The sequence below is a fragment of the Melanotaenia boesemani genome, unplaced genomic scaffold, assembly GCF_017639745.1.
Source record: "Melanotaenia boesemani isolate fMelBoe1 unplaced genomic scaffold, fMelBoe1.pri S9Exx1, whole genome shotgun sequence".
In the NCBI taxonomy this organism is placed as follows: domain Eukaryota; kingdom Metazoa; phylum Chordata; class Actinopteri; order Atheriniformes; family Melanotaeniidae; genus Melanotaenia; species Melanotaenia boesemani.
Genome location: NW_024580591.1, coordinates 240,247 through 255,215, shown reverse-complemented (window position 1 = coordinate 255,215; position 14,969 = coordinate 240,247). Strand labels below are relative to the sequence as shown.

At 41.0% G+C, this 14,969-nt stretch overlaps 1 protein-coding gene across 1 annotated transcript; it reads left to right on the top strand.

The window, feature by feature from the left end:
- The first annotated feature begins 9,901 nt into the window (after nt 1–9,901).
- On the top strand, nt 9,902–14,591 carry LOC121636109. The gene is made up of 12 exons (XM_041979414.1): nt 9,902–9,908; nt 9,979–10,302; nt 10,455–10,522; nt 10,695–10,760; nt 10,896–11,042; nt 11,148–11,180; nt 11,290–11,409; nt 11,537–11,575; nt 11,670–11,726; nt 11,858–11,911; nt 12,316–13,194; nt 14,559–14,591. Exons 1-12 carry the CDS (start codon nt 9,902–9,904, stop codon nt 14,589–14,591), a joined length of 1,827 nt encoding a protein of 608 aa, XP_041835348.1.
- The last annotated feature ends 378 nt before the right edge of the window (nt 14,592–14,969 follow it).

The following is a 14,969-nucleotide window of genomic DNA, read 5'->3' as shown; positions in this document are numbered from 1 at the left end:
TCAGACTAGTTCGTTCAAATGGAAATGAAATACAAGATGGCGGCCTCCCTGTTGCCATGGCAACAGGTGTTCGATTGACTTCTTTGCTGGACTTGGGGTGTCACAGGTATGAATACTGTGAACTTTGGTGCAGATCCCATCTATTTCTGTGGAGATATGAGCAAACCGTGTTTAATGGCGAGGTATTTTTCCATCGGTTGCCACGGTAACACCCTTTCTCCTATTAGAAAGATTTGAGGAGCGTTTGGTCCCCAACTTGTCAGGAAGCTTCCCACCAAGTTTGGAAGCGCACGAATCCCCTCAGACTAGTTCGTTCAAATGACAGTGAAATCCAAGATGGCGGCCACCCCGTTACCATGGCAACAAGTGTTCGATTAACTTCTGTGCTGGACTTGGGGTGTCACAAGTATGAATCCTGTCAAGTTTGGTGCAGATCCCACGTATTCCAATGGAGATATAAGCAAACCGTGTTTCATGGCGAGGGCATTCTTCCGTCGGTTGCCACGGTTACACGCTTCTTCCTATTAGAAAGATTTGAGGAGCGTTTGATCCCCAACTTGTAAGGAAGCTTCCCACCAAGTTTGGAGTCAATCGCACGAATCCCCTCAGACTAGTTCGTTCAAATAGCAGCGAAATCCAAGATGGCGGGCACCCCGTTGTCATGGCAACAGGTGTTCGATTGACTTCTTTGCTGGACTTGGGGTGTGACACGTATGAATACTGTCAAGTTTGGTGCAGATCCCATCTATTTCTATGGAGATATGAGCAAACCGTGTTTCATGGCGAGAAGGCGTTTTTCCGTCGGTTGCCACGGTAACACGCTTTCTGCTATTAGAGAGTTTTGAGGAGCGTTTGGTCCCCAACTTGTCAGGAAGCTTCCCACCAAGTTTGGAGTCAATCGCACGAATCCCCTCAGACTAGTTCGTTCAAATACGATGTGTGTAAAGTGCAAAAAATGGCAAAAAAATGGCCGCACACGCCAAGATGGCGGGCACCCCGTTGCCATGGCGACAGGTGTTACATTGAGTTTTCTGGTCAACACGGGGTGGTACACATGTGTGCCGAGTTTCGTCTTCCTACGTTGAAGTAGACTTCCTGGGCCCCATTCATGTGGTGATTTTTGGTGACTCTAGGTGGCGCTGTTGAGCCAATTTTGCATTGAAGTGTATGCGGACCTTATAATATCCGAGTTACGCGGGACTTGACGTGTGTGCCAAGTTTCACAACTTTTCATGGGTGTTTAGGGGGTCAAATTTGAGGTCGAAACGCTTAGAAGGAGAATAAACATTTCAACTACAATAGGGTTTCGCCATACTTCGTATGGCTCGGACCCTAATTAAAGCCGCAAGCGGCATCCATCGGGTCCGAGCGGCCTGGACCCCGCCACCCGATGTCGCCATGACATCAGGTGGTGTAATGCGTTAAGGACCCAACCTTTATGAATCCTGTCAAGTTTGGTGCAGTTCCCAGGTTTTCCTATGGAGATATGAGCAAACCGTGTTTCATGGCGAGAAGGGTTTTCCGTCGGTTGCCAAGGTAACACGCTTTCTGCTATTAGAAAGATTTGAGGAGCGTTTGGTCCCCAACTTGTCAGGAAGCTTCCCACCAACTTTGGAGTGAATCGCACGAATCCCTTCAAACTAGTTTGTTCAAATACGATGTGTGTAAAGTGCAAAAAATGGAGAAAAAATGGCCGCACACACCAAGATGGCGGGAGCCCCGTTGCCATGACAACAGGTGTTTTATTGACTTTTTTGCTCGACTTGGGGTGTTACACGTGTGTGGCGAGTTTCGTCTTCTTACGTTGAAGTAGACTTTTGGGACCCATTCATTTGGGGATTTTATTTTTTTCTAGGTGGCGCTGTTGAGCCAATTTTGCATTGAAGTGTATGCGGACCTTACAAGAATCCGATTTTCGCCGGGCTTGACATGTGTGCCAAGTTTCACAACTTTTCATGGGTGTTTAGGGGGTCATATTTGGCGTCGAAATGCTTAGAAGGAGAATAATAATAATAATTAAAGCCGCAAGCGGCATCCATCGGGTCCGAGCTGCCTGGACCCCGCCACCCGATGTTGCCATGACAACAGTTGGTGTAATGCGTTAAGGACCCAACAAGTATGAATCCTGTCCAGTTTGGTGCAGTTCCCATTTATTCCTGTGGAGATATAAGCAAACCGTGTTTCATGGCGAGAAGGCGTTTTCCGTCGGTTGCCACGGTTACACGCTTTTTCCTATTAGAAAGATTTGAGGAGCATTTGGTACCCAACTTGTCAGGAAGCTTCCCACCAAGTTTGGAGTCACTCGCACGAATCCACTCAGACTAGTTCGTTCAAATGACAGTGAAATCCAAGATGGCGGGCAGTCCGTTGCCATGGCAACAGGTGTTCTATTGACATCAATGCTGGACTTGGGGTGTCACAAGTATGAATCCTGTCAAGTTTGGTGCAGATCCCACGTATTCCTATGGAGATATAAGCAAACCGTGTTTCATGGCGAGGGCATTCTTCCGTCGGTTGCCACGGTTACACGCTTGTTCCTATTAGAAAGATTTGAGGAGCGTTTGGTCCCCAACTTGTCAGGAAGCTTCCCACCAAGTTTGGTGTCAGTGGCACAAATCCCCTCAGACTAGTTCGTTCAAATGGCAGTGAAATCCAAGATGGCGGCCACCCCGTTGCCATGGCAACAGGTGTTCGATTGACTTCTGTGCTGCACTTGGGGTGTGACAGGTATGAATACTCTGAACTTTGGTGCAGATCCCATGCATTTCCATGGAGATATGAGCAAACCGTGTTTCATGGCGAGAAGGTCATTTTCCGTCGGTTGCCACGGAAACACGCTTTCTGCTATTAGAGAGATTTGAGGAGCGTTTGGTCCCCAACTTGTCAGGAAGGTCCCCACCAAGTTTGGAGTCAATCGCACTAATCCCCTCAGACTAGTTCGTTCAAATACGATGTGTGTAAAGTGCAAAAAATGGCAAAAAAATGGCCGCACACACCAAGATGGCGGGTGCCACGTTGCCATGGCGACAGGTGTTACTTTGAGTTTTTTGGTCAACACGGGGTGGTACACGTGTGTGCCGAGTTTCGTCTTCCTACGTTGAAGTAGACTTCCGGGGCCCCATTCATGTGGTGATTTTTGGTGACTCTAGGTGGCGCTGTTGAGCCAATTTTGCATTGAATAGTATGCGGACTTTATAATATCCGATTTTCGCCAGGCTTGAGGTGTGTGCCAAGTTTCACAACTTTTCATGGGTGTTTAGGGGGTCAAATTTGGGGTCGAAGCGCTTAGAAGAAGTATAATAAACATTTCAGGAACAATAGGGCCTTGCCATACTTTGTATGGCTCGGACCCTAATAATTAAAGCCGCAAGCGGCATCCATCGGGTCCGAGCTGCCTGGACCCCGCCACCCGATGTCGCCATGACAAGAGGTGGTGTAATGCGTTAAGGACCCAACCTGTATGAATCCTGTCAAGTTTGGTGCAGTTCCCATTTATTCCTATGGAGATATAAGCAAACCGTGTTTCATGGCGAGATGGTCATTTTCCGTCGGTTGCCATGGTAACACGCTTTCTCCTATTAGAAAGATTTGAGGACTGTTTGGTCCCCAACTTGTCAGGAAGCTTCCCACCAAGTTTGGAGTCGGTCGCACGAATCCCCTCAGACTAGTTTGTTGAAATGGCAGTGAAATCCAAGATGGCGGGTACACCGTTGCCATGGCAACAGGTGTTTGATTGACTTCTTTGCTGCACTTGGGGTGGGACACGTATGATACTGTGAAGTTTGGTGAAGATCCTGTGTATTTCTATGGAGATATGATCAACCCATGTTTCATGGCGAGGAGGCTTTTTCCGTCAGTTGCCACGGTTACAGGCTTTTTCCTATTAGAAAGATTTGAATAGCATTTGGTCCCCAACTGGTCAGGAAGGTTCCCACCAAGTTTGGAGTCGGTGGCCCGAATCCCCTCAGACTAGTTCGTTCAAATGGCAGTGAAATCCAAGATGGCGGGTACACCGTTGCCATGGCAACAGGTGTTTGATTGACTACTTTGCTGGACTTGGGGTGGGACAGGTATGAATACTGTCAAGTTTGGTGTAGATCTCACGTATTTATATGGAGATATGAGCAAACCGTGTTTCATGGCGAGGTCATTTTCCGTCGGTTGCCACGGTAACACGCTTTCTGCTATTAGAAAGATTTGAATAGCGTTTGGTCCCCAACTTGTCAGGAAGCTTCCCACCAAGTTTGGAGTCGGTCGCACGAATACCCTCAGACTAGTTCGTTGAAATGGGAGTGAAATCCAAGATGGCGGGCACCCCGTTGCCATGGCAACAGGTGTTCTATTGACTACTTTGCTGGACTTGGGTTGTCACAAGTATGAATCCTATCAAGTTTGGTGCAGATCCCACGTATTTCTATGGAGATATGAGCAAACCGTGCTTCATGGCGAGAAGGCGTTTTTCCGTCGGTTGCCACGGTAACACGTTTCCTGCTATTAGAAAGATTTGAACAATTTTTGGTCCCCAACTTGTCAGGAAGCTCCCCACCAAGTTTGGAGTCAATCGCACGAATCCCCTCAGACTAGTTCGTTCAAATACGATGTGTGTAAAGTGCAAAAAATGGCAAAAAAATGGCCGCACACACCAAGATGGCGGGCGCCCTGTTGCCATGGCGACAGGTGTTACATTGAGTTATTTGGTCAACACGGGGTGGTACACGTGTGTGCCGAGTTTCGTCTTCCTACGTTGAAGTAGACTTCCGGGGCCCCATTCATGTGGTGATTTTTGATGACTCTAGGTGGCGCTGTTGAGCCAATTTTGCATTGAAGTGTATGCGGACCTTATAATATCCGAGTTACGCCGGACGTGACGTCTGTGCCAAGTTTCACAACTTTTCATGGGTGTTTAGGGGGTGAAATTTGGCGTTGAAACGCTTAGGAGAAGAAGGAGAAAAATAAACATAGCAATAACAATAGGGCCTTGCCATACTTTGTATGGCTCGGACCCTAATTAAAGCCGCAAGCGGCATCCATCGGGTCCGAGCCTCCTGGCCCCCGCCACCCGTGTCATTCACCTTTTTACCTCAAGCCATAAGAGCCTGACGTGACATATGTGTCACATACATGTCTCATTTCTGAGACAGTTTGTTTCAATTTAAGGAATAAAGTTTGTTCAAAATCCTGTTGAACACAATGTCATACTTGTCCTCTGTTCCCTAATAGATACCCAGAAGGAGAAAACCATATTATATTATTTTTAATATATCATATGGTAATAAATGGTAGATACCATTATTTACATTTTGTTAAAGGGCCAAATCATATTTAAAAATGTGTACTTTTCTTACCATTTTTTCATGGGACAGGCATAGATGGGTTAACTCAGCACGGTGTACCTGTGTGATTGTTTTCAAATAATGTACATGGAGGTAGCTGAGTCCTAAACAGTAGGAAGCCAGCACTTCAACTCTCCATCCAGAGGGAACCTATTTCAATGGCAACAGGTGTTTTCATGTGTTAAGGACCTAACAAGTATGAATACTGTCATCTTTGGTGAAGATCCCATGTATTTGTTTGCAGATATGAACTAACCATCACAAATCATTGTGCAGTTAGTGTCATGGACAATTCACTCAGTCATAAGAAGTTGAAAATTAGTGACAAGCTGACACTGCTGATAGAGAAATAACTGACAAACTACTGTATGAAGCCCAAAGACACTAGAAAAATTACAGGTTTGCTTCAATAGAGAGAAAATGTTAGTGGATGACATTAAATAAATGATGCATAGAAGCTTCCTCATTCCCTTAAATCCACAGTTTTGTTGTGGATTTAAGGGATGTATATGTATATATATACATATATATATATATATATATATATATATATATATATATATATATATATAGTACAGCCATTGAAGACCCATCTCTTTTGAGTACATTCGATGAGTGTTTCAGAACATTTGCGTTGTAAATCAGCTGAAGAAGACCAGATATTAAATAGCTATTATGTTTTTTCATTTTAGTTTTTTCCATTGTATTTCTGCACTTTTTACAAATTGAGATCATGTGCCTTGTTTTCCAGTAAATGACTGAAACGTGTTTTATTATTATATTCCATTTATAAAGGCAGATTTCAAATAAATATATTGGGTCATTTGAAACCAATTGTTAGTAGTTTAATAATCCATATTTTAATATATATATATAACTATATAACTATACAGCCAGGTCATTTTAATCCATTTTTAGAGTAGAAAATATTAACCAATGTGCTGGGTCCAACACATAACCCATTCCTGCTGATTGAAAATAAAGCAGTGCTGAGTCGATCCATATTTGACCCAGCAGCAGGGTTAAGATTGGGTTCTTTTTGAACCCAGCAGTTTTTAGTGTGTGTGTGTATACATGTGTGTACATACATAGACACACACCACACATCCTTTAACAGACAATGCCTCAACAGCAAGATTAATGAAAAGACAGCTTGGTCCTGCTGGATATAAGTCATAATATTAGTTAAAAAAAAAAAAAAAAGATGTGATTGTAAAAAAAAATATTAATTATTCAGTTGTTCTGCTTATGTCAGTTCATATTTAACAATAGTTTTATTTATTTAGTTTCATGGTTAGAACAATAAACAGGGTTACAGATGTAATTATTATTAAGCTCACATAAGAAAAAGTGAATGGTATTAGGTATTATATAGTGATATAATAGTGTTGCCTTCTATACATTAGGGTAATAAAATGGCATGTCATCATTCGAAGCATCTGCAGCCACTTGTCCAAGTTGAGGACCTGAAAGTGCAGTAAAATGTAATCTAAAACATTACACTGCCGCAGATCACGTGACTACCTGCAGTCACCACAGCAACCTAAAAAATATTTCCTTATATTGTATGTTATTATTTCTTTTTTGTTTATCCATTTTTTGCGGAGTTTTGTTTAATCAGCCTCTTTGTTTTTTTTCTTGCACTGTTAGGACCTCCACACCGCAATTCTCTCCCGGTCTTCGTGTCTATTTGTCAAATCAAAACGGACTTTATGCGCATGGCTTTTAGGGGCTACACGAACCAAGTGACTGCGTGTTGACAAGGATCATAACTCTGATTGGATGATTTTTGAAAGATGCACTTTTCGTCGGACATTTTGTGTGTCTGTAAACGAGGCTCGGTCTTTTCAGCTCAGCTTCTGATCAGACAATACGTCTAGTTCACAGCAGACTGAAAAACTTTGGCACTCTTGTGGATTTATCCAGCAAACTTCGAACTTTTCGATCCAGGACACCTTCTTCAGCTTCTCGGACGTGTTTGTGGCTTTGCTTGGTAAGTTTAAGATTTTTATTAATGGAAAAGAAACTTTTTTCTACACCGTGTTAGCTTACAGCAGGTCGAAGTGGATTAATGTGACGTGTAACCTGTTAAATACTCTGCATTAAAATGATAGTTTATCACTATTATTATTATTTAAAGTGAACTAAAATAATAATGTGTTAACACTACTGTCCAAAGCAATCGAATATTTAGTAAAATAAATCCCAATTATATATATTTAGGAGAAGCAAGCTAGGTTAGCTGGTGTTTTTTTTTTTTTTTAGGATCATGTTTCTGCTTGCTGGTTTATTGCAGTGTGTTTCTGATTTAAGCTCCTTATTTGCTAAACATTTAAGGCCGTTTTTACTGTAATAATGGGGTGATTCCCTCTCCTAAAATACTTTATCATGATAGTTCTTACACTTAGATTAGTGAGGTGTGACATACAAGTTCGTGGTTCGATCATTCTGTGTTACATGTCTCAGTGGCAATATAATTTAATTATGAATTTGCCACTTCTGATTTATGGAGGATATAAAGGTACACAAATAAATTAATTAAATATATCATTTAATAATTACTTAAATGTGTCATTATATAATTAAAATGATAATGACATACATAAATGTGTTATTAAATGTATCATTAATTAATTAAAATACAAATGCATATGTGTAAAAACATATAATTATTTCTCTGGTGTTATATGTTTTTTTAGAATCATGTTTGCTGGTTTATTGCAGTGTGTTTCTGGTTTAAGCTCCTTATTTGCTAAACATTTAAGGCCATTTTTACTGTGATAATGGGGTGATTCCCTCTGCTAAAATTCTTTATCATGATAGTTATTACACTTAGATTAGTGAGGTGTGACATACAAGTTCGTGGTTCGATCATTCTGTGTTACAAGCATGACTTAGTGGCAATATAATTTAATTATGAATTTGCCACTTCTGATTTATGGAGGACGTAAAGGTACACAATTGAATTAATTAAATATATCATTCAATAATTACTTAAATGTGTCATTATATAATTAAAATGATAATGACATACATAAATGTCTTATTAAATAATGAAAATGATAATTAAACACATAAATGTGTTATTAAATGTATCTTTAATTAATTAAAATACAAATGAATATGTGTAAAAACATATAATTATTTCTCTATTTCACTATTTATTTCTCTGGTGTTATATGTTTTTTTAGGATCATGTTTGCTGATTTATTGCAGTGTGTTTCTGGTTTAAGCTCCTTATTTGCTAAACATTTAAGGCCATTTTTACTGTGATAATGGGGTGATTCCCTCTGCTAAAAGCCTTTATCATGATAGTTCTTACACTTAGATTAGTGAAGTGTGACATACAAGTTCGTGGTTCGATCATTCTGTGTTACAAGCATTACCCAGTGGCAATATAATTTAATATACATATAATTATTTATTAAATAATTATAAATGTTTTACATATATTCGTTTGTATTTTAATTAATTAATGATACATTTAATAACACATTTATGTGTTTAATTATCATTTTCATTATTTAATGACACATTTAAATAAATATTGGATGATATATTTAATTAATTCATTGTGTCACTTTACGTCCTCCATACTGATTATGCTCCTTTTTCATTATCCATAAATGTGTGTGAACTACCTTTTCTTTGGTCTTGTGGAGTCCCACATCATTCATTCACATGTCTGTCGTGTTTTGAGAGGGATATGGCTTGATGATAGAACATGCCTGGGTCTCCGTTTGTGATTGGTTAGGAGGAAGTAATAACTGTAGTTTTAAGCTACATGATGGACTGTGAAGATGCACAACCCTATTGCGCAATAGCATAAAATGGCCAGACCAATACTAATGTTTAATGTTTTTAAATGTTTTGATAATTATCAATATCTATCATATATATATATCTATATATATATATATATATATATATATATATATATATATATATATAGTCTAACTTATTTTGTCTCTGTTTTCCAGTACTTGTGTAAGATTGTTTGTGTGAGTGGGTGTGTTGCTCTCTGTTGGGTGTGTGTTTGTGTGTGCGTGTCAGGGTGCGTGTGTGTGTGGGTTGTTTTTTTTTCTAGAGATGCCGAGGAAGAAGAACTTCAGGATTTCGCAGGCGGCTCGGAGGAGGGCTGCGGACAGACGGACCCTTGACGTTTCTCCTCAGGTTCCCATGGACCGCTGTGCACGTATGTATCCAAGCATTTTTAATTGGTTGTGATTCAGTGATTGACAATCAAGTGTGCACATATTCTGTGATTGTACTGATGTGTTTTTTTCTGTATGTCTGTAGCGCGTGGCACTGGGCACCGGCACAAGGTGAAGAGGTGGGAGGTGTCGGTGCTCACCGGGCGGCAGCACAAGTTGGTTCTTCCGCCGGAGTCCCACGGCAAAAAGGTAATGCTGTGTTTGAAATATACTAACGTAATGAAAACCCAAGTGAACAATACACGGTGCTAAAATACCAACATCTTTTCATTCAGGTGGTTTTTGCTATTGGTGACTCCCATCTTCGAAGCCTTGCAGGTATGTACTTATATTTTTATGTTCAACAAAGTATTAATGTACTGTATTAATGTATTTTATAAAATGTTACACAGACAGAAATAAATACAGTAGAAACTTTCTTTGTCTTTTAGACGGCATCGTGCGGTTGCCTGAGGGTCGTCTGGCGTGGGGGTTCATGTCAACGCCGGGGGCAAGCGCCACCGAGTTGAGAACTGAGGTGCTTCATGCTGAGGTGCCTCAGGATCCCGACTTGGTGTGCGTCTTGGCTCCGAGCAACGACTTGACCGCCAAGCACACCATCGGTCGTGCGGCTGCAGACTTCGAGCGGTACCTTGCCACCGTCTGCAGTCGCTGGCCGAAGGTGTGTGTGCTGGACTTTCCTCCGAGGTTGACCGTTGAGGACTCCCTGCAAGAGCTCTACCGCCAGGAGTTCCACCGGGTGGCAGCCCGCATGGGTACGTGAAAATATGTGCCTGCGCTGTTGCATGTTTATGGCAGATTACATCAGAAATATGGCTGTAGTTTATCTTCAGTGTAGTCGTATATAGATGTCTAAATTCTGTTGTTTTACAAGCATAAAGAGCTCTGCTATGTGTTTTTGTTAAAGCTGTGAAGTACTTCCACATCGCGGACCACTTCCCCCGGCAGTGTCTCAACCTGTGGAGTCGCGATGGTGTAAGTAGAGCATTTTTCTTGTCATGGTTTGATGCAATCGTGTTCATGTCAGAGGCTGAGGTGGAATCCAGGACCTTCTGATCTTGAGATGATAGACTATCTGTGTAGAGCTGTGTGTATCTAGTGAGAGATTTTGTGGAAAAGATACATTTCATGAATGTCGTCCTCGTAGGTCCACCTGAGTGATGACGTCGGCATGGAGATCTTCGCCCAGCTGCTGTGGACGGTTGCTTACACGGTTGTCCTTTTAATTTTAAACTGTTAAATCGTCTTATGAAATATATGCAAGCATTCACTTGATGTAATTTTGGCTGCTGACCAAGTGTGGAAAAGGCATATTGTTAATGATTATGTCTTTATTTTTTGACTGAAGCAACTGGAGACCGTGCCGCCAGCCCCGCCGGTGTCTCGTCCATCCCCACCTTCTCGCTTCACTCCCCGTGTGGTTGTGAAGGGAGAGGTGAGGGTGCGTCGCAGCCCTGGGCCCGAGGAGTGGACTGTCGTTGGTCCGAGCGGCAAGGTAATATGGCATGAAATGTCACAGCTGTCAGACTCTCATTTGATTGATTTTTCACAGACCAAAATCCCCTTTGTTTATTTTTTCTATATATTTTTTCTCTTTCAGTCCTCTGGAGGATGCAGTGCAGTTCAGCGGGAGGTTCGTATAATATTTGTATAGAAAAACATGAAGTGTAATATTTGCTGGAAGTTCAATGGTTAAAGCAGGAAAAGTCAACGCTTGTGTATATCTGTTTCTGTATTTCTAGCCGGCTGGCATCCCCCTGAATCCTGTGCTGTTCAGCAGTGAGATGTTGGAGGAGATGGAGAAGGTTTCTCCATCAAATCTGACATCTCCTGCTGACTTCGCTGGTGTTTCACCGCTAAAGGTAAATTGCATCCAGACAAACATGTGTTTAGGAGTTATCATAAAATGTTTTATTCTGAAAGTCTAAATGATTAACGATAGACTTCTATAACGCTAAATGTGTTCTGTGTCCATATCATTTTGGACAGACGCTGCGTGTGAAACACCACTCCAAGAGGACTCGAAGGGTAAGTAGATTTTGGAAATAAATCTTTGTATTTATTATTTTTCCTGTGTTTGTGAAGTGAAATAAACTTTGTTTTCGTTTCTTTTCTATTTGAGGCCGCATCCAGCCGAGGGATTTCTTCTGACTCCAAGGCCGCTCTGGAGTCGAAGAAGGTAAGAAATGTAATTGTGCTTAAGATTTGTGTATGTGTGTGTGTATATGTGTATATATATATGTCTACTTGTATCATATATATATGTATGTATCATCCCTGAAGATGTGTCTTTGCAATTTCTGTCTTGAGGTCGGGGCAACGTCCAGGCATCCGGTCCCTTCTGGCCGCACTGACGAGAGGACGGTGAGTACCATTTACATGAACAATATGTGTAAAGTATATATTATTTGTTAATTAAGTAAAAAACACATTTTTCATGTATTTAGGGCAGGGGTGAATCCTGCAGGTTTTACATACATCCCTGCACCAACACACCTGACTCAAATTAAATGAATCCTACAGCCTAAAAGGATCTGCACAATGACTCATTAGTTTAAGTCAGGTGTGTTGGTGCAGGGATGCATGTAAAACCGGTCTCGAGGACCGACGTTGGCCACCCCTGATTTAGGGGTTTTGCTAAATTGTTTTAAAGTATCAATTTTGCACATACTCAGCATGACAGAGAACAAATGTCAGTGCACAGACAGCAGTTTATTACACATGACAGTGATTAGAGCCCATTGCATGTTGATATCCTTTATGGTTAGGTTGAGACAACACAGAGCCCGGGTGTGTTGTCTTCTACTGATGAAGATGAGGCAACTACTGCGAAGGTAAGTGAGGTGAGTATGGGTAATGTTGATGTTGTTAGGGGTTCAGTTCACCAGGGGCACAGTCGGTTTAGAAATCCGGGAGTTCAGTGTATGGCGATAGGGTTGGTTAGTTTGGCCAGACATATGCTGTCTAGTGTGTTTAATTGGAAGACAGAAGATTTAGATTTAGCTCTGTGGTTAGGAGATCAGCTCTATACACATCTGAAGGACCATGGTCTAATTCCTCCAGGAGAAGACTTTTTGATGATCCCAGAGTTGCCGAAAGAGCACGTTTTATACTGGCAGAACTTTAAGTTTTCGTTCCCTGAGACTGTCAGTGGTGATGTCACTGTGACTGAAGGAGAGTTCATTGAGTGTGGAGCATTTGTGACTCTAGAACATGGGCTGGAAAGGATGTTATCTCAGTACCAGACATGTCTTTTGACCTTGTGTTCAAATACATGTGCTGTAATTTCTGCTAGTGGTAGGTTTGCTGTTGTTGATTCTCATTCACGCAGTGCTACTGGCATGGTGGATGTTAATGGTACCAGTGTAGTTTTGTACTTTGGTTCCATTAGGGAAGTGTTTGATCACTTTAGTTGTTTGGCAGCGATGTTTGGTGGTAGTAACAAGCCTTTTGAAATAAATGGTGTTGATGTGAGTAGGGAGTGTGAATCTGATGATGGCAATAAGCAACGTGTAAAACGTCAGCTGTCAGCAGATTGTGATGAAATTGGCCTTTCCAGCCCATCTAAACATACGCCAAAAAAAGGTCGTATTAATGTTTCGATGGTTGTTTCAGATGAAGAGTTTGCTGTTGAGGAACAGGTTTTGGTAAGTCGGCAGGTTAGTTCAGATGTGGAAGTAGTCAGTGAAGGACATGAAAAGCTTATGTTTAACCCTCTCTGTAAAAATACTTGTCAAAGATTGTGTACCAAATTAAATATAGAGTATGAAAATGTAAATAGCTCTGCCTCTACTCGTGTCGGCGAATTAGGCGTTCCGTGCCAAAATAGAGACATAGTTGCTGATGGTAGCTGCTATTTTAGGGCCGTTTCTCAGGCAGTGAGTGGCACACAAAAGCATCACATCAAAATTAGGAGAGCGGTTGTTAAATATTTAGTGAAAAATGATTTGAAATATCAAAGTAGTTTGAGAGAAGGTTATTCCTCTGTGGCAGATTATGTAGACAAATCAAAAATGCGTTACGTTAGCAGCTGGGCGACAGAATTAGAAATACAAGCCACATCAGATTTATTGGGTATTAATGTCTTTACATTTATTGGTGGTCGTTGGCTAAAGTATGGATGCAGCAGCAGTTGTGTGTCAGAAAAATCAATTTATTTAGAAAACTGCCTTGGTAATCATTATGAAACTGTAGTTTGCGTTAAAGAACCCAAACTAGAAACTTGTTATGGATACTGTAAAGTAAATCTTTCAGAAGCGTGTCGTACTAGATTGTCAGGCAAAGATTTAATTAGAGATGCTTCATCTGAAAGTGACACGTCAGTTTACAAAAAGGACATAGAGCGCGGTGTATATATTTCTAAATATAATAAAGTAATGAGAAGAACCCAAATTAGGAATATGAATAAAATAAAATATGCACTAGATGCGCATCACCGTGAAAATGCGAAAGACCGAAAAAAAATAAGATATGCCCTAGATGCGACTCACCGTGAAAATGTGAAAGACCAAAAAAAAATAAGATATGCACTAGATGCGCGTCACCGTGAAAATGTGAAAGACCGAAAAAAAGTAAGATATGCACTAGATGCGCGTCACCGTGAAAATATGAAAGTCCGAAGAAAAGTAAGATATGTACTAGATGCGACTCACTGTGAAAATGTGAAAGACCGAAAAAAAATAAGATATGCATTAGATGCGCGTCATCGTGAAAATCAGAAAGACCGAAGCAAAATAAGATATGCAAAAGATGCGCGTCACCGTGAAAATATGAAAGACCGAAGCAAAATAAGATATGCAAAAGATGCGCGTCACCGTGAAAATATGAAAGACCGAATCAAAATAAGATATGCAAAAGATTCGCGTCACAGAGAATTAGTTAAAAGAGTTGTAAAATTAAAGAGGCAAGAAATTAAAGATAAAGACAAAACACAGAATATTGAGTTTTTCACTGAGAGGTTTTTAAACAAAGTTGAACATGGTCCGGAGTATATCTGTTGTGTCTGTTTCAGGCTGTTGTTTCCACATCAGGTGTTGAGCTGTAGAAAGGAAGCTTATAACAAGACTGCGGCCATAGCTTCTTTGGCAGATAGGTGTATTAGAACTGACTATTTACATAAATGTAGGGAGGATTGTGTTCAGCCGTGTCAGATTATGGCTTCAAGTAGAGGGCATCTTTGGATTTGTTACACTTGTCACCATAAAATTTCACATGAGCAAATGCCTGCTGAAAGTGTAACAAATAATTTGGTAGTTGATCCAGTTCCCCCAGAATTGGCTTGTTTGAATAGGTTAGAACAACATTTGATTGCTTTAAATATTCCGTTCATGAAAATGCTTGCATTACCCAAAGGTGGCCAAAATGGAGTTCATGGACCAGTAACCTGCGTTCCATCCAACGTAGTTCAAACATCTAAAATGTT

Excerpts from the sequence above, each read along its gene's own strand:
- LOC121636109 (XM_041979414.1), top strand. Across the intron at positions 10,303-10,454 it reads CCGGGTGGCAGCCCGCATGG|CTGTGAAGTACTTCCACATC; the intron begins GTACGTGAAAAT and ends TTTTTGTTAAAG. Across the intron at positions 11,912-12,315 it reads GCCGCACTGACGAGAGGACG|GTTGAGACAACACAGAGCCC; the intron begins GTGAGTACCATT and ends CTTTATGGTTAG.